At 65.1% G+C, this 25,566-nt stretch overlaps 2 protein-coding genes across 2 annotated transcripts in view; one reads left to right on the top strand and one right to left on the bottom strand.

The window, feature by feature from the left end:
• Positions 1 to 8,180, bottom strand: part of CROCC2 (ciliary rootlet coiled-coil, rootletin family member 2) — a 56,642-nt gene extending 48,462 nt beyond the window's left edge. The window contains exons 1-3 of the mRNA XM_036253381.1: positions 8,103 to 8,180; positions 1,289 to 1,439; positions 174 to 343 (exon numbers count right to left, since the gene is read on the bottom strand). Coding sequence (XP_036109274.1) covers positions 174 to 343; positions 1,289 to 1,439; positions 8,103 to 8,180 — 399 coding nt within the window. The remainder of the gene's footprint in view (positions 1 to 173; positions 344 to 1,288; positions 1,440 to 8,102) is intronic.
• A 3,809-nt stretch (positions 8,181 to 11,989) lies between these two features.
• Positions 11,990 to 24,428, top strand: MAB21L4 (mab-21 like 4). The gene is made up of 7 exons (XM_036253380.1): positions 11,990 to 12,064; positions 14,314 to 14,323; positions 14,964 to 15,611; positions 19,395 to 19,620; positions 20,870 to 21,023; positions 22,111 to 22,467; positions 23,210 to 24,428. The coding sequence occupies exons 1-7, from the start codon at positions 11,990 to 11,992 to the stop codon at positions 23,300 to 23,302; spliced, it is 1,563 nt and encodes a 520-aa protein (XP_036109273.1). The 3' UTR covers positions 23,303 to 24,428.
• Positions 24,429 to 25,566: the final 1,138 nt, after the last annotated feature.

The following is a 25,566-nucleotide window of genomic DNA, read 5'->3' as shown; positions in this document are numbered from 1 at the left end:
CCTTAGCTGGGCAGTGAGCCGGGCGGCCTGGCACCATCCCGCTCTCACCAGCCTCAGTTTCCCCACTGTCCCCAGGCTGATAAACACCTCACGACTTGCGGATGGTCCCACCGGTCCAACCGCCAGTCCCATCGGGTGATGCCTCCTCCCGGGCCCGGCTGCCACCCTCTGGCCTGCCCCGTGCGAACACTTACCCGCTCACTGACTGCGTGGTACCTGCTGGCCAGCTCGTCCCGCTCGGTGCCCACCTGGGCCAGCAGGTCCTCCAGCCGGGACAGCTCCTCCTGCAGGAGGTCACTCTCCTCCTGCACCTGGGCCAAGGTGCCTGGCGGTTCCCGCACCTCTGGGGGTGCAGCACTAGGCTCAGCCTGGGGGCCGGTCCAGGCCCCCGCCTCAGCCACAGCCCGTCCCCACGATGGCACTGCCGGCCGTCTGACTGGGGACTGCACGTGGGGGCCTCGCCTGCTCTCTGGTCAGTGGGCCTGCCTCCCTGCCTTTTATCAAAATCCTTACCCCAAATACAGACCCATGCCCGGGGTGAGCCCCAAACCAATTACAGCAGAGTGGGGGTGCTTCTGGCCTGGGAAGCAGTGGGAACTGCTGACTCAGTGTAACCGGATCCCGTCCCCAAGTAATGAGCTGCTTTTCTGACCACACGTGGGGTTTCTCTCTCCGTAACACACACACACAGCAAGCTCCCGGTCCCTCCAGGGGAGGCGTGGACCCTCCCTGCAGGAGGGGTCCCGGGACCCGCGCGGGGGCTGTCAGACTGGCTTGGAGCTGTGAGCACGCCCCGAGGCCGGGTGCCCAGAGCTGGGTGGCCTGGGCAGGAGCCAACTCTGAGCCAGATCCTCCGCTGAACAGCGTGACGACCAGGAGGTGACTCGGGGGCCTGAAGGGCTGGACGAGCACAGCTCTTGGGGTGGGGGTGGGGGACTGGTCAGCATCTGTTTCCCGAGTATCAACCATAAGGGTTTTCCCTCATCTAGTGGGAAGCAAACGCAGAGAAAACCAAGACAGGCAGGGCCACGTGTCACAGACACAAAGGCCATGCTGGCTGGGAAGGTCCCAGTGGCCCAGTGGTGAAGACCCAGTGGGTAGGGACGCATGACCCCGGGGGCCACCCTATGGGAGCTCTGTGGCCCTTCACACTGCAAGGTGACAGGCCAGCCGGGGCCGATCAGGGCACAGGGGGGGTTCAGCCTCCTGAGCTGGACTCCAGGCGATGGCGAGGCAGCTCCCCTGGTGTCCCCTCACCCCCACCACCTCCCCGGCCACCACCGCTCACCGTGGGGTGGCTCTGCGCCCAGGCTGCCGGCCACAATCTCACGGATGCGGGCAGGCAGTGGGGTGGGCGAGGCCTGCCAGTCTTCCCCACGCACGGTCAGTGCTCGGTCTTCTTTGCTGGCTGTGGGGCTCAGGACGGTGTCCTCCAGCTTCTGAAAAACATGCACCCAGAAGCATCTGGGCTGGCAGGGCCTGGACAGCTGAGCCCGGTAAGGTCGGCGGGGTGGGGTGACCATGGCTTCACCCACAGCCCCAGAGTGCCCTGGAGAGGACTGGGCGAGGCTGAGGTCACCCAGACATGTGCTCTGGCTTCTCCGCCTGTGCAGTAGGTGGCGCCCTGCCTGATCTGGCCCCGCTCGGATCAGAGGGGGGCGTGGAAAAGGGCTGTCCAGGAGCACCTGGCGGAGGTCCTCACCACGCTTGCTCCACCTCTGAGTGGCGGGGCTGGGCTGGGTCCTCACACCTGCACCTCTCCAGGGATGCTCTCCCTCCCCTGGACCTCAAGGCCCACAACCTCCCACTCACCTCAGCCCACGGGGCGGGGCAGGTCACTGGTGTCAGGACAGAGGCTCCACCCATCCCCGCCCTTAGGACAAGGCCAGCTGTGCCCGGGGCCCGGGAGGGGGGGCACAGGGAGGAGAGGGAGGGGGCCTCCTTCCCGGCCTCAGGGTTCCAGGGCCCTGGAAGTGTCCCTGCAGGTTGGGACTCTGAGCGGCACTGCCTTGGCCTGGGGAGTCTTTGCTCCTCTGGAGGGAACACTGTGGGGAGCGCCTGGTCTGGGGGTGCCCAGGCTGGGCAGGGGCCTTTTTTCCTGGGTCTTGGTGGTGCTGACTGTGGGGAGGACCATCTGGGGCCCCTGAGCCCAGGCAGGGAGTGGGGGTAGACATTTCAGCCCGCAGAGGACCTGTGGACGTACCCGGGCGAGGCCAGGTGAGCTCACCGGGGGTGAGGCAGGGGTCATCACCCCCGCCACAGGCAGATGTCTGCTTGGAAGGCAGTGGACTGAATATTAAAGGGTGGCCAGTCAATCCCCAGGGGATCTGGGATGGGTGTCCACTCCCAGTGACTCTCCAGGGTGGCAGACTATGCTCCTGTCACCCCCAAGCTCCAGCCTTGCCAAGCTCGCCACCATGTGCTGACGCCCCTCCCCTGGAAGCCCTTTCCCTCTGGCCCCTCTCAGCCACGTCGGGCTCCCCCACCCTGTGACTCCCCTAATTTCCCTATCAGACCAGGGTCCTGGGGCGTGACCCCTGGGCCTCCTGCCTGTCCTCCCCTCCTCTGACTTCTCCCAGTTCGCCCTGAAGACCCGCTCTCATGTGGACCCCCTGCTGGGCTCTGACACTTATGGGGGTGGGTGGGGGGAGCAGAGGGCTTCCTGGTGCCCCTGCTCCCCCAACCTCGTGGCCCTGTGTCGTTCTCACGGGTCCCCTCCTCCTGAGACCCCAGCCTGGAGCCTTCCTTCACACCCACCTCAAAGACTCCATCAGGACCAGGCTTCAGAGTCACCCCAAAACCCAGGTCCTGTGTGACACCGGGTGAGGCCTGCTCTGACCCCCAACAGCAGCCCAGGGTGGGCAGCCAGGGACGGAATTGGGCTGCCATCCGGGAAGGAGTCCCGGTCCTGGTTCCCCGGGACCCCAGCCCTGCTTCAGGCTGGACACTTCTCTTCACTGGTGTTTGAATTTTCGTCCCCTGGGAGGTCTGGGGAGGCCCCTGCACTCAGCACCCCATGACCCCTCCAGCCCTGCTCTGGGTGTGAGCAGCCTCCCCTGGGGGAGGGGAGGGCTTGCCCGCGACTCCTCTGGGCCAGCAGCCCGGGCGCCAGGACCACGACCCTGGCCTGTCCAGCCGGGAGGAGAGGCCTGCCCTGAACCCTCCGCCTGCACGCGGGGAAACTGAGGCCCGCGGGGCGTGGAGGACACCGAGCGCAGCGGCCGCCCGGAAGCGCCTCTGCCTGGCCCGCGGCCCGCGCCCCGCGCTCCCCCGGGCGTCGGCGGCGCCACCCGCTAACGGGAAGGCTGCGCGGCCGCCTGACTCATGCCGCAGTTACAGAGGGTCACTTATTAGCCGCGCGTCCCAGGAGGCGCTGGGGCCTAATGGGTTCCAGCTGCGGCCGGGTGCCGGCGACGGGCCGCGGCCCAGCTGGAGCCGCGGGGGCGCGGCGGGGGGCGGCTCGGAGGGGGCGCGCGGCCTCTGCCCCCGCCCTAGGCCCGGGGGTGTGAGGCGGCCCCGCCCCGCGGAAACGGCGGAGGGGCGGGAGGGGCGCGCGTGGGGGAGAGGCCGCAGGGGTTTGGGGCGCGGGAGGGGCTGGGTCGGGGCTGGGCCGGGCCTGCGCACGGCTTGGGCTCGAACCCCACGTTCGCCTCTTCAGGGCCAGGCTGGGGCAGAGGGGCTCCCAGGCCCCACCCCGGCGGGTCGCCCCCTTCGCCGGTCGCCGGTCGGGGCGGGGCCCCCTTGCAGGCCTGGGGGTGGGCGTGCACGGGGACGCAGCGCAGCGGGAGACTCTGCCAGCCCCACGGGACCCGAATCGGCGGAGGGGACACCGGTTTCCCCCAAGACCCAGGACTAGGGGTCGAGCCCAGCCAGGTCCCTTCCTCCTGCCTCCCCAGCGCCCTCCTCCTGCGCTAGAGACGCAGCCCGGTCACCACTGGGCGGGCGCAAGGGGTGCACAGGACCCGGAGGCTCGGGCATCAGGGGTCTGTGTGGGGCCCTGGTCGCCGGCCGCTCCCCATCTGGCTGAGGAGGGGCGCGCCTGCCTCCGGAGGAACGTGGGCTCCTATCAGCCCACCTCCGCAGAGCAGGGCTCATCTATGAGAATGGGGCTGGGGTGACAGTGGGGTGTCACCTGCCCCCGACTCCTGTCTGGAGGGTGGGGTGAGGGGTGTCAGGGACTGCCCCCTACCATGTTCACCGAGGAGGAGGCAGGTGGGCTCCTAGCTCAGAAATGGAAGTCGCAGTCAGAGCGATTTTACGGGTTCCCCTTGCACCCCCTGAGTGTCTCCTCTGGAACCTCCAGGCTGCCAGGGGCACAGGGGAAGACGGCTGATGTCCTGGTCCCCAGGGGAGAGAAGGCTGGATTCAGAAAAAAGAATGGACGCCTCCCCACCCCAGACCCAAATTAAGGGCACCCCTGGGTGGTCCAGGGAGCCCAGTGGCCGGCAGGGAGGGGCACCCGACCTCCTCTAAAACCGCCCTGGGAGATGCCCAGTGGATGGCCCAGCTCAGCCAGGACCAGGCCCGGCCACAGCGTGGAGGGTGGACAGGGCGGGCCCAGCAGTGCCACCGTGTGGCTTCCAGGGGTACTGCAGGAGACTGTGCCTGCCCGCTCTGGGGGGTCAGAGGCCAAGGCAGGACACTCCCACTTAAGATTTCTCAGCAAACACTTTTATCGCCATCTTCCTGAGCTAAAGGGCAGCTTCTCACCTCCACTTCCCTGGTGAGGAGGTTGGGGACTCGTTCAAGGTCATCCGCTTACAAGCATTAGGACTGGATCCCACCCGAGGGCCCCCCGATGCACTCCGCCCTGGTGGCCGCGCTCGCACACTCCCAGTGGCTGGAGATCAGGGTCCTGGGGGCACGCTGGCCTCAGGTTCCTCCCGTGTGGCATCCTCCTGAGCCCACACAGAGGGACGGGCGCCGGGGGCCCGCACCAGCCCGCCGCCTGCCTTCCTTCTCCATCTCTGCCTGCTCAGAGCCTCCCTGAACCCCGGTAGCAGCTCTGGCTCCTGGCAGAGTGGGCACTGCTGGCGGAAACACATGTGGGGACAGGGCCTTCAGCCAAGTCCAGCCACCGGACGTCTGCTTGCCATCCTTCCGCAGCTTGGCTGCTGCAGAGAGTGCCCTGGGCTGGGGTGGCCGCCCGCCAGGCTCCGTTCCCTCAAGAGAAAGAACTGCTCTGTCTGGGGCAGCACCTGGGCGCGTGCTGCACCTCAGCCCTGCTCAGTTCAGATCCCGCGCGGAGCCCTGGAGCCCTGGAGCCCTGGGCAAGGTCGTGCTTCCTGTGGGTGGCAGTGTGGTTCTCAACTAACGACAAGGGGACGAGCCCGGCCAGCACGGGCTCAGGCCCTGGGGACAGAGAGACAACTTCTCGTTCATCCCTGGGCCCTACCCCCGCCTCCAGCATGACTGATACAGGCACACGGCGGGCTTGGGCAGGTCACTGCACGGACGGCTAAAACCCAGCCTAAGGTGTGAATTGCCAACTGCAAAATGACTCATGTCAGGGAACACTGGGGAGGGCAACAAGCCTGTTGATCGTGTTTGTTCCTGTGTCCCCAGCACCCACACTGGCTTCCTGGGGGCGGTGGCAGGCGGGTTGGACTTGGAAGGATAAGTAGCAGCTCAACAGCTGGAAGAGGCACAGGTCAGGCGTCCAGGTAGCAGGAGAAGCAAAGCAGTGGGACGGGTCTCCAGTCTGCACACACACAAGCACACACGCACATGCACACGTGTGCACGCATGCACAGGCGTGCACGTGCTGGTTTTCAGCAGTGGGGCTCAGTTCCCCGGATGTGCACATGGAAGGAAATGCAGGGCTCTCTCTGCCTCAAGGCTGCACACAGATCAGTCCCACTTAGGTTTCAGATTCCGGCCTGAAAGTGAAACAACAAGGCCTTTAAAAGGAAACAGAATAACATCTTTGTGACCTCCAGTGGGCAAAGTGTGTTTCTTACACCGCGCTCAGAAGCTGTACTAAAAGGATGAGCTTTCTTGGAAAAGATGCCAAGACACGAGGAGAGGGCCACCCACGGCAGACGGTAGCTCGTCTCGGTCAGTGCTTCTTTCCAGTGTGTGCGGCCGCGTTCAGACCAGGAGAAACAGAGGAAGGACCACAAGAGAACAACGGGCAACATTTCAGAGCAGACACTTCACCAAAGGAGATACCCGAGGGGCCGACAAACACAGGGGCGTGTGCTCAGCTTCACTAGTCACCAGGCAGAACCGCAGTGTAAAACCCCAGAACACCCACGCTGATGGCTGCCCAGAAAGTGGCAGGACGCCGTGTTGGCCGAGCTGGGCAGTGGCCAGCCGGGCACACTGTGGATCGGATGATACAGCCTCTTTGGAAATCCATCCGGTGGCATCCACCGAAACCACATATGCGGCCTAGGGCAGCGTGGCCTCCTGGGTAGACGCCCCACAGAGGTGCCCACACGGGACCCAAAGATGCGTCCCCGATGTCTGAGGTTGCGCTGTGCACGGCGGGCTAAACCGGAGACCACACCAGTGGCTGTTACAGATAAAGTGGATGAAGCGTGTGGAGACCCAGGTCACAGCAAACACAGCAAGCCACGGCCACGCCAGAGCCACGCCACGCCATGCTCTGGGGTTCACAGCTGCGGTGCTATGTGCGCAAAGACCACATACGGGGCCTCTGGCTTTCTGAGGACGCTCTAGTGGGCATGGGGCCAGAGTGGGAGGGGCGGAGGACAGACAGCAGCTCCGGCCAGAGGGGGCAGTAGGTTGTGCGCCGTGGGCGCTTGTTCAGACCTCGTTGCACACGAGGCCCCTCATTCTCAAGCTGCACCGTGCCAGGCCCTCACTTCCCCGTCTGCCGCCTGCCACCCTGTCTAGACGGGCCGTCGGGGCCCCCGTGGCGCCCGCCAGCCTGCTCACCGTGCAATCACCGAGATCTCCATCACTGCAGCTAATAAGAGGTGTCGGCCAGGCGGGTGGAGGGGACCTCTGCCGGGGCGTCTTCAGATGAGTTTCCCACGAGCAGCATGTTGGCCAAGCACTGATGCCCACGGGCAGCATCGATGCCACCCTGTGTTCCCCCACAGACCAGCCTGTCACCTTGGCAACTTGCTTCCACCCTTGAGCCTCTATTTCCCCTGAATCCAGAGGGGGTGGTGGAAGCCGCACAGGCTCTCGGGGCCACTGGGACACTGGCGGAAAGTCTTCCACAATCTGCAGACCCCTCCCTGGCCCCCTGGTGGTCGGCCCCCGTCGGCCCCAGAGAGCTGAGACGCCATGGGAGCTGCACGGTGTCCCCCGCCCAGGCCACCTCACTTGCCTCGTAGCACCTGACTCAGACACGCTTGTCACATCGGTCCTGTGCCTGTGCACTGTGGTGACGCCGCCATGCCGTCTAACCCCTGGCGCTGGCGGCGGGTGACGGCTCTTCCCCAGGACCTGTGCGATGTACGTGGGACCACACCCCCCCAGAGCAGAGTTCGAGGTTCCGAGACCTGGGTTAATGAACAACTCTGGGCCAGCTGCTGTGTGGGCCTTTGCTGGGACCCCCCGGGTCAGTCAGGCTGGGGACAGCCTGGCCGTGAAGGCAGAGGGGGCACCTCGGGGTGAGGTCACAGGGTGGGCAGCAGCTGGGTCTGGGAGGCAGGGGTGAGGGGAGAGGGCGCAAGGAGAATCCCGTCCCCGTGGATGGGGTTATGCCGGTGAGGCGAGAACGTCAGACCTAGAACCTGTGGAGCCCTCAAGACAGACTGGGGATGGTCCCCCCCAACCCCGTGGGCAGAGGTGACAGGCAGCTCTGGGGGAGGGCGGCCGGCGCCTACACTTCACCAAAAGAAAGCCGTGAACCAGATCCAGAGGGCAGCCTGGGAGGGTCCTCGGCCCCCGCACCCCTCCTGCATGCTGCAAGCCTGAGGCTCCGCCAGAGGAGGCTCAGCCGTGGGCCGAGGCTTCCAGCCCCTTCCCAGTCGGTCTGCACGTGTGTGTGCGCGTGTGTGCGCGTGTGTGCGCGTGTGCACGTCCTGCTGGCTGCGTGAGCATGTGCAAAGTGTCCCTTGAGCTGAGAAGGTGCCCTTGGAGCCTGCTCCGAGGAGGGTGCTGGAGGGCAGCCACCCACTGACCTGGATCACAGTGTCCAGCCCCAGCTGGGGCCGCTCGGCCGTGTCCCCGTTGTCAGGCTCACTGGAGGGAGAGCTCATTGCGGCTGGAGCACAGGACCCCAGAGACAGCGGCTCCAGGCAGGGTGTCTCCTCCTTCAGCTCTGGGCCCACACCTGCTGCAGCACCTGCTCCTCTGTCCTGGGCTCCCAGCTGCCCCCCTGGGTTGGGACCTCATGGACAACTGAGGCTTAGGCGTTGCTGTGGCAACCACGACGCTGAAGGCTGGATTTCCCTGGAAACAGGAGTGCAGGCCTTGTTGCCACGGGAACTAAGGAACGCTGTTGTCTGGAAGCCGTTTCCCCAGAGACCTGGAGACGCCGTGGGGTGAAGCCGTCCACCTGAGCAGCCACGCCCAGGCCGAGGCTGTGCTCTCTCCGGCCCCACACCTGCGGGAAGGCCCCCCGGGGGGTGGAGCCTGTGCTTGGCAGCCGGACCAGGGGAGGTGGCCTGCAGACCGGCGGTTCCTCCGGGTGGAGAATCAAACTGGCTCCCCTAAGATTCTAAAAGAACCTGGAGCTCAGCAGTGCAGGTGCAGGTGGCAGATGAGGCCGCCTGGGGTGCTGGGAACCAGTGTGTCCCTCTGAGGACACCAGCGAGGATGGACACTTGGTGGGTGATCACATCTGTCCCCAGCTGCCGGGGGTGGGGGAGGTGCTTCCTCAGAACCCCGTTCACTGAAGGGGCACCTGTGCTCTGTCCTGATGTTCTCAGGGCCCCAGGGCCTCCTCCCCTTCCTGAGAAGACAGTGACAAGGGTGCCCCATGCAAAGACAGGCCAGGCTCTTGGGGCCGGACCCTGGACCACGGGGCATCAGGCTGGCGTGGTTTATTGGACAGACCCTGGGGCACGAGGGCCAGGCCGTCCTTCGACCCTGGCTCCTCCGGTCTAGCAATGACTTCCAGGTCCCGAAGTCACAAGGCAGAGGTCCAGATTCAGAGTCCAGGGCCCCACGTCATGGCGTGGGCACCTCCTGGCACCAAGGCTGCCTGTTGCGCCCCTGAGGCCCCTGTGGGCCTGGAGAACTGAGCCGGAGGAGCTTGGAGAGGCTGGGGGAGGGGCAGGGCCCGCAGCTCCGGCTGCTCAGTGCTGGGCATCAACACGCAGGTGCTCGGGCAGTGAGGGGTGAGGAGGCTGCAGAGGTCGTGTGGCCATCTGTGAAGGTCAGCGGATGAGTGTAAATAAGACTCCAGTCACTGGACACCATGGAAGTTGGTGCCTCGTGGTGGATGGGGCCGTCCTGCCGTGCCCCCCCCCCCGACCCCAACATCCGCCCCTGCCTGTTCTCCCCGCAGGTCTGAGAGCACCCTGCACACCACTGCCCCTAACCCCCCACGCCTGCCTCCTCCAGCCCTGCACCCTGTCCTCCGGGACCCCCCGCCCCAGGCTCACACCGGCCCTGGGCACGAGGCCCAGCCTCACTGCTTGGCGTCTGTGCTCATGTCCTGGGCGGGGGGTGGACTAGGCGGGGAGCTCCGAGGGCAGAGTCAGCCCTGGGCCTGGGCACAGCCCCAGGAACTTTCTAGAAGGAGTAGGTGTGCTGGGGTCCTCGCCGTGCAGGGGGCACCTCTGTGGTGGGTGGGTGTGCCGAACTGGGCGGTGCCCCGACCCTCCGTGCCCCTGGGGCTCGGGGACCTCACATGCCATGCATCCAGCAGGGGCCCCTGGGCTGGGCTCTATCACCGCTCTTCCCGCCAAGTGGGAAACTCACTGGGGTTCACTCGCTGCCCCCCGTGTCACCTACACACTGCATTTCCGTCTCCCCCGGGACAACCAAGTCCTGGCCAGGCCCACCCGTGTGTGGGCAGAGGAACCGGGTGGGGCCGGGACGGGGGAGGGAGGCAGACTTCGGTTGGCCTCACCTTTTCCTGCCCCTGCTGGCCCCAGGGGTACCAGAGCGCCCCATTCCTGACTCAGGTCCGCTCCTGGGAGGAGGGGACCTCAATATTCGCACGGAGGCTTCGTCCTTCCCTGTTCCAGGAGGCCACTCCCGCCCCGGGCCAGCCTCCCTGGTCCTCGCCCCGACAGACGGGCCTGCTGTGGATGGGACACTGCGTCCTGACGTGTCCTCCCAAGACAGGTCACACGGAGGGCGATCGAGGAAGGAGGGTGAGAGGCCGCAGAGGAATGTCCCAGCCCCTCTGGGCCTCCGGGGCCTGCACACCCCGCAGATGCCTCTCCCGAAGGAGCGGAGAGGTGACGGCCTGTGGCCACGGCTCAGCTGAGCCGGTCACAGCCTCTGCGGGCGTGGTCCCTGCAGGTGCGGGACAGGAGGCTGTGTGTTCCTCCTCTGCGGGCGTGGTCCCTGCAGGTGCGGGACAGGAGGCTGTGTGTTCCTCCTCTGCGGGCGTGGTCCCTGCAGGTGCGGGACAGGAGGCTGTGTGTTCCTCTGCTGCGCCAATGCAGCCCCGTTCTGGCCGGGGCTGGGGTGCTGGCTTGGGCACCGCCCAGACTGGTCGACTGGCGCCAAAGCTGACTGTCCTGCTGCCCGATGGCTGGGCACCCCAGGCCACGGGTCACCGTCTGTGTGTCTGTGTCCTGTGGCCCATCTGCCCGTGCCTGAGGCCCAGCTTGGGGACAGCAGTGGAGACCCTGTAAAGGGGCGTTGGATCAGGGGGATACTGGGAAGTTCACACGGGGGGACACTACCAGGCCAGCCTCTCGGGGTCACCCCAGTGGACCCCTGGGCACATGTGCTGCAGGAGAGAAGTCTCACACCCCCCCCCCCTGTCCAGCTCTCCGGCCTCTCTTGGCATCTGACCACTGCCCAGAGGACCACCAGGGGCTGTCACCTGTTTGGTGGGGATCAGGCTGCAGTCAATCCCGGGAGGTTCCCTGGGGCGGAACCCACCCTGCCTTCATCCGTCCAAAGGGTTGCCCGGGGAGGGTGCTACTGGCAGGCTGGTGGGGACAGTCCTGGGGAGGGGTGACTCGGGACCCTGCCCTCTGTCCTTTGCTCTCCTGGGGTGACTGCAACGAAACCCCAAACGCTGCATCGCAATGAGGAAAGGAGCCTGGGGGGGGGGGGGGCATCTGCCCAGGCGACTGGAAGGCGCTGGGTCGTAAAACCCGCCAGGACCCAATCGTAAGGCTAAAGCTGTGAACGTCTAGAAGGAAACATCGGGGACTTCACCGCCCTGGGTTTGGCAACATGGCGTAGACGCAACACCAGAAGCACAGGCAACAAACGGGAAGAGAGATACGCTGGAGACGTTTTAGCGAGTGCGTCGGAAGGCACGGAGAGAAGGCAGCCCCAGGACCCAGGAAGTTGCCGGGCATCCATTGGAGATTGGAGTTAACGTCCGGAACACATCGAGGACGCCTACAACTCGACAACAGAACCCCCAGTAACTCAATGTAAAAAATGGACAAAAGCCCTGGCAGGTCTGGCTCAGGGGTAGAGCGTCGGCCCACGGATCACTGATTCTCAGGTTTGAGTCCGGTCAAGGGCACGTACCTCAGTTGCGGTTCATCCCCGGCTCTGATCGGGTCGTGCGGGAGGCAGCCAGTCGATGTGTCTCTCTCACGTCGATGTTTCTGTCTCTCTGTCTCTGTCTCTCTCTCTCTCTCTCTCTTCCTCCCTCCCATTCTATCTGAAGGTAAAGGAAAACGTCCTTAGGCAATGGTTAAAAATATATATATTAAAAATGGACAAAAGACTTGAATAGACATTTCTCCAAAGAAGACGCTTGAACGGCAAGAAGCCCGTGAAAAGATGCTCAACAGCACTGATCACGGAAACGCAACTCAGACCCAGTGGGACCCCTCGCCCATCAGGACGTCTGCTCAAGACCCCAGGAAACACGTCGGGAGGACGTGGGGAACTGGACCCCGAGCACCTGCTGGTGGGAATGACCTGGCGCAGCCGCGGAGGCTCCTCCGAAATTAAACAGAGTCACCGTGTGATCCTGCAGCCCCGCTTCTGGGTACAGACCCCAAACATTGCTAGCAGGGCTCAGAGACATTGGCACCCTCGTTCACAGCAGCCTCACTCAACAGCCGAAACACAGCAGCAAGCCGGGTGTCCACGGGCGGATGAAGGATAAACAAACTGGTCCATCCACACAGGGAAGATCAGTCTTAGGAAGGAAGGAAGCCGGCCACCTGCTGCCACCTGGATGTACGAGGGATCCTGCCGTCCCTGCCTTTCTGTGACTGGAGGCTTCCCTCCACAGGGTCCTCAGGGAAGTCCCCACTTAGGTGAGGTCCCCGGAGGAGTCGGTGCCTAGAGACAGCCGGTAGGGCGGTGGGTGCCAGGGGCTGGGGAGTGTGCTCAAGGGGGACAGGGTTTGTTCCCGGAAGAGCTCTAGAGCTGAGTGGGGACACTGGCCATGAGATGCCAATGCCCTGACGTCACCGAATTGTACAGTTAAGAATGGATACAATGATACGCATTCTTCTGTGTATTTGTCACAATAAAAAAAATACCAAAAAATTCCGAGCAGAACACGGACAACCCCACCCCTACCTGCAGCACCTGGGTGGGTTCCTCGGTCCAGACTGTGCGAATGGTCCCACCTTCAGGGAGCACTGGGGGGCTGCAGCCCGGCCCCGTGCTGACTGGGTGGCCCCTGACGACAGAGCTGGCTGCCCGGGCGCCTACCCACACCACCCTTCTCCCAGCCCGGTGCTGAGGCCCTTGGAGCCCTCCTGTCTGCCGCTGGTCTCCTCCCCGTCTTGAGAATCTTCACGGCTCAGCCGTGTGCTCCCCACTTGCTTCTGCCACTGGCCGAGAGCGGGACCTTCCGGAGGACGGCGCTGGTCAGCCACAGGCCCGCTTCTCCTCGGGTGGCCCTGCGCGTCTGCAGACGCCGGGACAGCCCCATCGGACAGATCTATCCTCACAAGTGCACTTCCTCGTCACCTTCCACACCTCGTCCTGCGTGTTTCCTGCTCGAAGGAGCGTCAAAGGTGGCAGGAGATGGTGCCAGTTTATGGGCGCGCCCTGAGAACTGGGTCCCTGCCATGTCATGTCGGGGGGCTGGGACTTCCCTGAGGGGCCTGGCTTTCCTTCTCAGTAAGCCCCTCGCCACCTGGGGACTGTCACTCCTCGCCCGCTGCGGAGACGCGAGGGCTCGGGTGCAAGGCCCCGCCCACCCCTTGCCAGCACACCTGGGCATTCCTGAAATACAGGATCCACGCTCTCGCCTGCGTGGCGCGGAGCAGAGGTGTGAGAAGCTGGACAAACAGGCGATCGAGGTCGGCGTGGGGACCACGGGCAGGCAGCTTCCCGAGCCCCGAAAGAACGTATCCAGAGAGCCCAAGGCACTGCCCACGCGGGTCCTCCTCCCCTCCCACTCCACACTGCCCGTGGCGGCTGCAAGGTGGTGCCTGGGCGTGGCCTGCAGGCCTCTGGAGCAGTGGCTTAAGCTGGCCAGGTGGGCAGGCACCTGCGTCTCTGGTGCCAGCAGCCCCGCCCGCCCTGCTCTGCCCGGCCTGGTCCAGGTGCAGCTCGTGTCCATCTGGTCATCTTCCTGGCCTTCGGCGTCCTCTGCCCCATGCGCCATCCGAGTTCCTGCTGTGAGCTCGCCCCTGGGCCGGCTCCAGCGCCCCTGGAGCTGGGATGGAGATGCGTGTGCAGGGGACAGAGCAGGATGGAGGTGGTGTGTGAGGGGCCGAGGGCACCTGGCCCTTGGAGCTGAGCAGCCGTCCTGGGGGACAGGCAGATGTGCCCTGGGCACCCCAGAGGACGGGACGCCAGGTCTGAGGAGGAAGCTCCACCTCCTGCTTGACTGTGTCGTGGGCCCCCGTCAGGTGGGGAGCTCCCCGTCCTAGGGGGCATGGAAGCAGACAACCACTCGCTGGGCTGCAGCTCCTCAGAAGGGCTTCCAAGCACCAGGAAGTGAGCACCTTGGATCCGCTCACAGCTCTGACTCAGGCAGGGCTCCCTGCCGGGGCTGCGGAGGCGTCTCGGCGTCCCGTCTGGGCGTCTCCATGGTCGCTGTTTGCAGAGATCCAGGGGGAGCACCTGATGCCCAGGACCAGCCTGGAGGGGCCAAGGGTCACGGGGAAAGGGGGGGCACCTGCTGGTTGGGACCTGCGCAGCCCTGAGCGCTGAGCCCTGAGTGGGAGGCGGCTCTGCGGCAGGGGCCCAGCACAGGTGCTGCAGGGCCCTCGGGTGGGGCTGGAGAGAGGTGGGGCCTAGGAGACTTCCTCTACAGCCAGACTGCTTCAGCTCCTGGCAGGTGGGTGCTCCTCTCCCGCTGAGGGTGGGTGGGAAGGGGGAGGGGCTCCTGTGGGCCCAAGGCTGGGGGTGGGCAGGGGCAGTGGACACAGGCCCTGCATGGGGAAGGGGCAGATTTCACGCCTGGACTTTGGCAGGCACCAAGTTGGAGGTTCCCACTTTAAGGCAGGGGTATAGGGGCCTGGGGGTGTTCAGGCTGCTGTGGAAAAGCAGCCCCCAGCCCTGGGGCTTCCAGGCTGCCTCAGAGAGACTGCTGGGACGCCGGGCACCCCCGCGCAGGGTCTGGGCGGCCTCTGTGCTGCCCCACCTCTCACGTCTGAGCAAAGGGGCCGCCAGGTGTCCAAACGCCAACCTGGCGGAGGGGCTGATGTCACAGAGACCCTGCGCTGCTGCTACTGGGATCAGGGTGGGAGGGGGACACCAGAAACAGGCCCCCCAGTCCCAGGACAGCCCAGCCGCAGGAGGCCAGGCCCCAGGGCTGCGGAGGGTGGGAGGCTCAGCCGGAAGGTGCCTAGGGCCAAGGGGCAGAGGCTGGGAGAGAGGGAGGAGCCCAGGGAGGCCCCTCCCCCTGGTGACCAGGACCCCTCTGCCTGCTCCTGTGACTCTCGTGGTTGGTGGATGACTCACCCTTCACTTCAAAGGCTGGGCCAAGTTCAGCTATTCACCCTGCTGCCGCCGTCACTCTGGAATTCTGCTCTGGGGGAGCCCCACCTGCGGACCTGCCCCACCTGAGCCGGTGCCTCCGCGAGCCTCCCCACAGCCAGGCCCTCGAGGGCCGGCCGCGTCCTCTGCCCTGGCCCCAGCCATGGCCCTGCAAGTGCCCCTGTGGCACCACTACCTGCAGGCCATCCGCTCGCGGGCAGCGTCCCGGGCGCAGGACTACCAGCGTGCGGAGAACGTGCTGTTCACTGTGCTGGAGCGCGTGCACGCCAGGGACCCCCGCTTCCTGGTGGACTACTCCCGGGACCTGGAGGCCTTGCAGTTCGCCCTGCGCTCCTCAGACGGCCCCGTGGACGTGGAGGTGCCCCTGAGAGTGGACGCCCAAGCCCTCCTGAGTGAGGAGCTGGGGGCCTCCGAGACGGGCGATGGCCCAGTGTCCTGCCGCCTGGGTGTCCCCAGAGAAGGGGCTGGCCTGGAGCAGTGGATGACCGACGACGTCTTCACCACCTCCTCGGACGTCAGCACCAACTGCCTCGGCCACCTCGTGCCCAGCAAGGTCCTGCACGTCCTCAAGGACCTTCTGGTGGCTGCCATTGTGCACTGCAAGCACCACGGCCTCATCGCACCAGGTAGCGGGCGACCACTCTGTGCACGCGTGTGATGGCGGTGTGTGTGTGTACCCGTGTGAGTGCACGCGTGTGATGGTGGGGCGTGTGTGTACCCATGTGAGTGCACGTGTGTGATGATGTGTGTGTGTGTGTACCCGTGTGAGTGCACGCGTGTGATGGTGGGGCACGTGTGCACCTGTGTGAGTGCACGCGTGTGATGACGGTGTGTGTGTACCCGTGTGAGTGCACGCGTGTGATGGTGGGGCGTGTGTGTACCCGTGTGAGTGCACGTGTGTGATGATGTGTGTGTGTGTGTACCCGTGTGAGTGCACGCGTATGATGGCAGGGTGTGTGAGCTCACCTGTGTGAGTGCACGCGTGTGGTGGCGGTGTGTGTGTGTGTGCACCTGTGTGAGTGCACGCGTGTGGTGGCGGTGTGTGTGTGTGCACCCGTGTGAGAGCGCAGCATGTGTGTCGGGGAACAGAGCTGGGGACAGCACTCTGAGTTCCAAGAAGACATGTTCCATGTTATTTAAGTTTTATACGGTACTTTTGGTGGTAACATTTTAATGGATGTCATTTGGTAAGTGGGACCAGGTGCTGTTTTCCAGCTAACCTGGGTCACAGGGGTCCCTGTCGCAGTTCTGGTCAGTCCCACCTGGACCCGACAGTCTGGCAGCTGCCCCACTCTGGCCTCTGGTCGCACTGCCCCGGAGGACTCTGGGTGTGTGTGTGTGTGTGTGTGTGTGTGTGTGACTGCGGGACTATGAATACATGTACATGTGTGAGTGTGGGGTGTGTATACACGCACACGTGTGCACAGGTCTGGTTCAACTTATGGCCCAGTTGCTGACTGGTACCTTGGGCCCTGAGTGGACTCTGTGTCAGGTACCTTCAGGTGAGCCAGGGGTCCGCCTCTGTCTCTTCCCTGGTGCCTCGTCCATGTGGTCCAGGTGGTGGCTCGCTCCAGGGTGGCCGGCCAGGGGAGCAGGCTCCCCTCCCTCCAGGACCGCGAGGGGCAGGAAGGACAGGTGTGGGCTGCGCAGAGCCCAGAGCCGCCCGTCCTCCTGGTCAGGGAAAGGCTCCAGTTCTGGCCGGTGACTCGGGACTGACACAAAATGTCCTGCTTCCCGTGGGAGGGGCAAGTCCACGTTGGGGTGACCGCCACCTGCTATTAGTCTGGCGCTCACATCTGCTGTGAGGTCAGTGGGTGGCAACGGTCAGACCCCGAGGGACAGCGACCTGCCTCAGGATGCCCGGCGTGGAGCCCAGGTCTGGCCATAGTCCAGGCTCGGGCCCACTGGGACCTCAGTGACCAGGACCCTCAGGACCGACCTTCCTGCGGGTCTGGGGAAGCCGGGCGCCGGCTCCGCGCTGACATGAGGATTCAGAAGGAGGCAGAGCTTCTGGACAGACTTGTAGCACAGGAGGGAAGGCTTCCCACTCCAGCCCCTCCCCAGACCTGCCTGGCAACCTGGGCAGGTGCCCCGTGTCAGGGCTGCTGATAAACACTGTCCTGGAGGGTGCCCGGGCCTGTCATTAGGTGCTAACGCTGGGCCTGCAGACATCTGCTCTGATCATCTCTGAACCTTCCAGTTACCACAGGCGGCGTGGGCAGGGCCTTCTGTCTCCTGAGTCCCACTGGCCTGGTCACCTTCGGTCCTCTGCCCGCCTGGAGACTGGCCCACCGACTGGTTGAGCTCCAGGCTCTGCCCGGCCCTGGGTCCTTCAGGTGCACTGTAGGCTGCCAGTCCCCTTCACCTTCCCCAGGTCCCCGTTCTGCCGAGTTCTGGCCGAGAAGCGGCCACACCCCGGGGCTGGCCACCAGCCCGGAGAGAAATTCCGAGCATAACTTCCTGACACTTCCCTTAACAGGAAGTGTGCCGCCCGAGGTGACAAGGTCAGGCTCCCCCACGCCCCCTTCCTGGGACCGGTGAGACCCGGCCAGACTGGTGGGGAGTGGGGGATGGGCAGCAGGTACGCTGGCTGCCTTCCAAGCCACCATTTCATGGACAAAATGTGTGGCCAGTGGTAGATAAGGCGATGAAGCTACCGGTGGTTCTGCATGACAGGTGCCTCAGATGCTGGGGGGGGGTGTCACTGAACCCCTCTCCCTTTAATTGATGGGGACACGGAGGCCCACTCAGGAAATGGAGTGGCCCAGGTGGCAGGGAAGGACCTGTCCCGGGCTGGGCCCCAGGAGCTGGCCCAAGAGCTGCCCCGTAGGAGATTGGGGGACACATGTGGGCTCCGGTCCTCCCTGCAGGACCCCAGGGCTGGGGAAGGTCCAGGCAGACGCCGTAGGACGGGGGGAAGGACAGCTGAGGGAAGGGGCCGGAGCGCACACGTCTCCCACCTCCCCAGCCCCATGACCCCGTGGAACCGCCCTTCCGGGGTGCTCTGGGGCTCCGGGTCAGGGGAGTAGGCTCTGGGCTGGGCCCCGTGGGGGTCTGAGTGGGGAGGGGAGGGGGAAGCATTTCTGCTAGAATGTTCTGTTGCCCCCCCCAGGTGTCAAGTGAAATTTAGGGCGGGCAGGTGTCAGCCTTCAGGGAGGGCCTCCAGGGTGCTGGGCCCCAATATGCTCCTCCGGCCCCAGAGACAGTGCTCATTCCCCGGAGCTGACCTGTCCCCAGCCTGCGGGGGCAGGGTCCTCAGGAAGCTTCCAAGGAGCAGGAGGGGAGGGAGGGGCGAGCAGGTGACCAGAAGTCCACCCTCAGCCCCTCCTGGACTCGGGCTCGGGCTCTCAGAGGCTGCCCCAGGCGGCCTCCAGCCCCTAGAGTCCCCACCGGCTACCTGGCAGGCCAGGCCTGATCTCCTGACCACGTCCAGCGGTGACAACTCGTCTGCGGAGGGGCTGCCGTGACTTGTCTGCACAGGGACAGGGCCTGGGCCCAGGAGGGTGCTGGGGCACTGAAACAGCCCTCCGATCGCTTCCTGCAGACTGGGAGGCCCTGGGGGGTGCCTGGGCATTGGGGCGCAGACCTGTGGACAAGCCACTTGGAGAGACGAGTTGGAAACCCTTCCTCACCTTCCTCCCTGAGAGGGGCAGGGTCTCAGAGCACTGGGGCACTGGGGGGCCCGGCCTTTTGCTGTGCAGGACCCACAGGGTTGGGTAGGTGGGGCCCTTGGACCCAACCAGGGGGGCAGCTCCTGGGATGAAGGGCCCTGCCCGGGGGCAGAAATGCTCCTCTCGGGTCGTGGCCTCTCCTGGCCCAGCCTGGGCATCCGCTGCCGCCCCTCCTCTGACAGAGGGGACTCAGGGCAGCCTGGGGAGGTTTGCAAGGAAACCCGGGTGTGGGTGCCGGCATGGGGCGGGGGGGGGGGCGGGTGCTGTGAGCTCATGAGTCAGCTGCCGGAACAGATACCACAGACCGAGCCCAGACAACAGAAACAGTCCTCAGTCCTCAGGCCGGAATCCGAGGCCGAGGCCGAGGTGTGGGCAGGGCTGGTTTCTCCTGCAGCCTCGTCCCCCATCCTCCCGGGGCCTCTTCTCCGGGCGGGAGCCCTGTCTCCCCCACGAGGACCAGACTGGCCCCCACCGTGGTCTCATGCACCTCTTCTCCTTCTTAAAGATCCCATCTCCGAACACGGTCACAGTTTGAGCTGGGGGGTTAGGGCTCCCACATGAGAGTCTTGGGGGACACTGTTCTGCACACACGGCTGTGAAGGCAGGTGCTGGGCCAGCCCCAGGCCGGGGGTGCTGGGTGGGGACGGAGGGCGGGTAGCGCCCAGAGGGCTGTGGGGAGGGTGAGGAGCGTCCTGGGCAGGCAGGCGCCGACCAGGGCCAGCAGGGTGGTCATTGCAGGCTCCCTGAAGGCCGACAGCCTGAGCGCGGAGGAGCTCCACCTGTCCCTGCTGGTGTCCAGTGGCTGGAGAACCATCCGCTTCAACGTGGTGCCCGTGGTGCGGTGGAAGCGCCAGGCGCCTGCCCTGGAGGGGGCCCAGCGTGCGCCCGGCTTCCCCGAAGGCTGCTTGAAGAGGGTCACCAGCCAGGAGGTGGCCCTGGTGCCCGCCAGCGCCCAGCTCTGGAGGTAGGAGGCACCTCTTGGGTCGGTAGGGTCCTGCGGAGCTGGCAGAAAGGGGGTCGCACCCCACTGCTCCCCACCTCTGCCCCGTGGGCCCGTACCGCGCAGAGGGCCCAGAGGGTGCAGGTCTCGGAAGTCCTGGCGCCCTCTGGGGGCCGGGAGTGGCTGTGCAGGGGGCCTTCGCGACCCTGCCCAGAAGAAGGGGGCTTGTCCAGGGTCACAGTGGGGTCAGGGCGGGGTCAGGGCTAATGAGGAGAATCAGCTCCAGGGCGGGGCTTTGCTCCAGGCTCCCTCTGGAAGGTGAAGGACACTAATCTGCTCTCCCAGGTTAGTGCCCCACAACCAGGAGTGTCCCTCCCTGCCTGGCCCAGAAGCCCAGTGGCCTCGGGGAGGCAGCCTGAGGAGGTTCTGTGGAGGGAGCGGGGGCCACAGGGCGGAGGCTGAGCTCCCCTGCAGACTGTGCACAGGGAGCCCCGTCGGGGTCTGAACGCGCCGCGGGGCTCACCTGCCAGCCCTGTCATCTGGGGCGAAGTTTGCACAGGGCGGATCTTATGCTTGAGTCCACCCTTCAAGGCGGATGGTGTTTGCGAAGTGGCTTCACCCTCTGTGGTTTCTGCTGCTCACAAAGGCTCCGCGGAGCACCTGGGGCCCCGCCCGCCCACCTGGCCCATCTGCGCACAGAGCAGGGGCTGCGTCCAGGCTGGTGATGACCGCCGGCCACCAAGACGGGGAGGGCTGGGCCAGCAGTCGTGTTCTGCAAGTAAAAGGCCTCTCCTGTGCCCTGCCCACCACAGACCTGGGGCAGATGACCGTCCGATGTTGAGACCGCACAGAGAGTGGGGACCATGAGGGCGCTGTGCCCAGGCCCCACCTCTTGGTCACTCAGCAAGCAGGCACTGAGCCCTCTGGTGTGCCCTGCCTTTTGGGCACTGCCGAGGCCAGATTCTGCGCCCCTTTGTGGTCTGTGGCTGCCCAGTGGAGGCTGCCTTCCAGATGGAGCCGTCCCCCTGCCAGGAACCCGGAGCCTCAGCCACCCCACCCGGGCCCGAAGGCTCCCATGTCCCTCCGTGCGCTGGGGCCTGGATGTCTACGTCAAGCCAGACATTCCACGCTGGACACGCAGGAAGCCTGGCTGGACGCCATGGCCTGGGCTGTGCCCTGGGGTGCGGGAGCTCCTCTCCTGGGGATAAGCGGTGCCTGCCGGCTGCCCATGACGCCGACACTGACCCTGGGTCGTGGTCTGTCTGCGCTCCAGGGTCTCCACGGACTACCTGCTCACCAGGCTGCTCAGTGAGCTGGGCTCCCTGCCGGGCCATCGCCTGGACAGCCTCTCCATCCTGGACCGCGTCAACTACGAGACCTGGCGCGACAGCGGCCAGCGCCCCGGCCTGACCTTCCGCCACTTGAAGGTGCGTGTGGGGCTCGGGGACCCTGCTGCACTCTGCAGGCTCTTTGCCTAGAGCCGGGGCCCCAGGTTGGACCCTCGTGCGGTTCTGACCGGTGGGCGGCCTGGAGTGAGCTCCACTGCAGGGGATTCGAGGCCTTGTTGGGGTTCCCGGGGGGCGAGGCCCAGGCTTTCGAGTGACATCTGGCGGCTGAGCGCGGTGGCACCTCAGAGCCGCCTTTGCCATCCCAGGGCCAGTGACCTGGGGGGTCCTCCTGGCCCTTTGGGTTGGGTTGCACACAGCCGGCGTTCCCACCAACCAGGTCAGCCCTGGGACGCCCCTGCCCTCCAACCTGACGTCTGCGAATGCCACGGGCCAGGGTTCCGCCTCTGAGTGAACCAGCCCAGCCCTGGCACCTTCTCTGTGGCTCACTGGGAGCTGTCCTCCCTCCCAGGGCTGGGACCTGTCCTCCCAGGGCTGGGCGCCGCCAGGCCCCGGAGGGCAGTGCCAGGCCCCGGAGGCTGCTCCATGACACCGGTCAGGGCTGAGATGTGGCCCAACCTGGTGCAGAGGAAGCTCTACCAGGGGTCCCCAAGTGGCCTCAAGCCACCCACTGTCCCTCTCAGGACTCCATCCCACCCCTGACGGGATATCAGCTTCTGGGGGGGGGTCCCTTGGGTCTGACACCAGTGGTCCCTGCAGTGAACCAGGGGTGAGGGGTCAGCAGAGGGGGACAGGTGTGCACAGCAGCTGTGGGACCGGAGAGGGGCCCCTGGCTGGGGCTCAGGGCCAGGGGTGGGAGAGGGCCCTGGGGTCGCCAGGTAAGTCCCATCATGGCTTCCAGACGTATTCTGGGCACAGGTCTGCTGGGCCTGCAGACCAAGGCGGGGACCCCAGGGTCGGGCTCTTTGGGTGAGGATGCAGAGCTCGAGGAGTTCAGTGGGAGTAGGGTGCGAGGACAGGCCCAGAGGGTAGGACCTCGAATCCCCCGAGGAGGATGCTGGTGCTGGCCTGGGGGTGCCGCGGACAGCACCCCAGTGGGCGTAGCAGGCGGGGGCGTGGGGCGGGGCCGTCCACACCTCCCAGGCGCGGCCTGGCCGCTGTCCCGCAGACCGTGCTGCTCTGGGCCTCTGCGCTGTTCCCGGCGCCCGAGGACTGGGTGGAGCTGCAGGGCGCCGTGTACCGGCTGCTGGTGGTGCTGCTGTGCTGCCTGGCCACCCGGAAGCTGCCACACTTCCTGCGCCCCGAGCTCAACCTGCTGCAGGACGCCCGGCTGGACCTCGACGCCCTCTACCAGCGCGTGGAGCGCTTCGCCAGCCAGCCCGAGGCGGCCCTGCGCCTCCACGCCACCCACCTGGGCCGCAGCCCCCCGCCCCGCATCGGCCACGGCGTCAAGGCCCTCCTGCAGCTGCCCGCCAGCGACCCCGCCTACTGGGCCACCGCCTACTTCGACGTCCTGCTGGACAAGGTGGGCACAGCCAGCTGAGGGCCTCAGTCGGGCCCAGGGTCAGGTGGGCTGGGGTGAGCCCCGGTCCGCCCTCCGCTCCCCCCCCCAGGGTCAGGAGCTTGGCCCAGGCTGGGTCAGGTCGGGCCTCTGGACAGCGTCTGTCAGGGAAGGAGATGACATTGGGGGTCAGACAGGCCGTGACTGCCCCCAGGGCCACTGGGAACTTCCTGTTCCCCCAGATCTACCCACAGAGACGCAGCAGCCCCTCTGGGCTCCATCCCTCTGCGGGCCTCATTGGTGGGTTCCTTCTGTTTCCTGGACCCAGCCGGCCCATGCCACGTCCCTTGGACATTTTGGGTGCCCCTCTGGAGCCCCAAGTTTCCACCAGCTCTGCTGGCCCTGCCTTCCCCACCCCCGGAGAACCCCCTCCTGCTCCTCCCTCAGGGCCACCCCCATCCGCACCCCAAAGAGCCAACATGTCCCCTTCAGGGGCACACCTGGGGGCAGGGAGTGACTGTGTCGGAGGGGGGCCCACAGTCAGCTCTCAACAAGCACCTGGCCGGCCCCTGTGTCAGGCCCATCCAGGGCGCCTGCGTGTGAGGAAGGCCTGGGGGAGGGGGCCTGGGCGGGTCCACCTGCAGGGAGGACTGTCCAGGTGGAGACCCAGAGGCGGGACCGCAGGTGGTCGGGGAGCGAAGGCGTCACTCGCTGCGACTGGGGCCCCGTGCCGGGCTCCCCGTGCCTCTGACCCCTGCACCTGCAGTTCCAGGTCTTCCACGTCCAGGACAAGGCCCGGATCTCCGCCATGCAGAGCATCTTTCGGAAGACCAAGACCCTGAGCGGCGAGCACAGCTGAGCAGGCGCCGGGCCGAGCTGCCGCTGCGCGGCCCCCAGAAGCCCGGACACTGGCAGAGGGGGTGGGGGAGGGGCTCTGAGTCTGGGTCGGCCTCCTGGGAGCAGCCGCCTGGTCTCAGGGGCGAGGGGCTGTGCTTCATGTGACAGGTGTCCATCCGTGAGGTGCCGTCAAGACGGAAAACTGGGCGTCTGCACAGCACCCGGAACTTGAGGGCCCCTGTCTGAGTCGAATGCCACCTGTGAGATCAAATACTCTGCATCTGACCCTGAATAAATTAGTGCACCTTCTACGGCGTGGCAGACATTCTTGCACCTCGCCCCGCCCACCGCAGGAGCCAGGACAGGGCCGGGCGGCCTCCGTGGATTTCGGAGATGCTGTCGCCCGTGGGTGGTCAGAGGCGGTTAGTTCTGAGTGGGCCAAAGCACAGGCAGGCTGTCCAGCAGGCCCGTGGCTGGGGCCCCACGGGAGAAGCACCATGTGGCGTCTCTGGAGAACCCTCGTGTGGAAGCCGAGGTTCTGCCGGGGAGAACAGTAGTTCACATCCTGAGTGCACGCCAGGCGTGACATGGGCCCTGGCGGAGAACAGGCCCGGCCACGAGACCCCAGCCCTCTGTGCCACCTGAGCTGCCCACCACGGCTGCGTGGTGTAGGCTCCTCGCCAGGAGGCAGGAGAAAGCAAGCCAAAGACATGCATGTTGGAAGAGGAGAAGCAAGACCGTTCTTCACGGACAACTTGACTATTTACATAGAAATCCTAAGGCGTCTACCAAGAAACTGCTAGACTTTGTGTATTTAACAGGGTCGAGAGATACCAGGTTACTAGAGAAAAACGAACGGTACTTCTATCTATGAAAAGTAGGGAGTGAAAATTTAAAAATACCATAAGAACCGCATAGAAAGATCCCACGCACAGAAACACATCTCACAAAAGCTAAACCAGACCTCCACCCCACGAACCGCGGGCAGCGTACACATAGCCTCAGACGACCTGCGCTGGTGTTCAGGCCTTAGAATGTTCAGATCCGAGGTGTGCACTGCCCGATGGTCCCCATGGTGCCGTTCCCATCCACGTCCCACACCCCCTGGACAAGATGATCCCAGAATTCACGTAGAAATGCAGTTTCAGGACGGGGACACCATTCCGAAAGGCCAGAATGGGCGGGGCCGGTGTCTTAGGGGACGGAGCGTCGTCCCATGGACTAGAGGTCCCGGTTCTATTCCCGGTCAGGGCACTTGCCCGAGTTTCGTCCTCAGTGGGGGGCGTGCAGGGGGCAGCGATCGATGTTTCTCTATCTCTCCCTTCCTCTCTCTCTAAAATCAATAAAAACACATTTTTGAAAAAGAAAAAGACGGGAGCAGTCTCACCACCTGATTTCAGACCTACTCTGTCTGCAGGGTGGTGTTGCCATGGGGACAGCTACAACACCCGCGGACCTGTGCGCGTGGCCGGCGGACAGCTGGCTGGGGCGGGGCGTGCGTCCGGGTGGGTGAAAGCCACCGTTTCCGCTCCGTGCTCAAACGTAACCTGCCGTGCCCCTTACATCCACACACGCCGGTGTTCTAGAAGGAAACACGGGGAGACACTTTAGGACGGCAAAGCAGACAGGTGTCTCTGGGGTACGGCAGGAGCAGCACAGACAGGGAACTCACACAGACAGCTGGGGCTTCGTCAACATGCAAAACGTCCGCTCTCCGAAAGACACGATCAAGAGGACGGGGTAGGCGAGCCACGGACAGGAGAACATGCTCACGACCACGCGTCCGGCGGGGCCCAGAACCTGCCCAACAACCATCGCACATCGACGATAAAATGGGGAACATCGCAGAGTGTGGACAGAACGCCCACGCCGACACTTGGAAAGGGGAAGGGTGCTCGGCCCACGAATGGCGAACGGACGCGCGGCACCCTCGGCTGCAGGGACGTGTGCAGTAAAACACGGTCAGACGCAACTTCACGCCCACGGGGTCAAGGACATGGCCCAGCGCAGGCGAGGCCGTGGGGTGATCGGCAATCTCCTCCACTCCCGCGGGGCGTGAAACGCTGCCACCCCTTGGAGGACGCTAGTGGGGCCTCGCAAAGTGAAAGCTGTACTTCTCATGGGACCCCCAGTTCCACTCTAGGTATTTACCCCAGAGAAATGAAGTGTCCACACACAGCCTGTCTAAGAAGGTTCTCTGCTACCATACCATAATGGCCCCAGCTGGACATCACCCAGAGGTCCATCGGCAGTGGACGGACACACAGACTGCGATATGTCCGTACA

The sequence above is a fragment of the Molossus molossus genome, unplaced genomic scaffold, assembly GCF_014108415.1.
Source record: "Molossus molossus isolate mMolMol1 unplaced genomic scaffold, mMolMol1.p scaffold_m16_p_11, whole genome shotgun sequence".
Classification (NCBI taxonomy): domain Eukaryota; kingdom Metazoa; phylum Chordata; class Mammalia; order Chiroptera; family Molossidae; genus Molossus; species Molossus molossus.
This window is presented reverse-complemented; position numbering and strand designations above follow the sequence as displayed.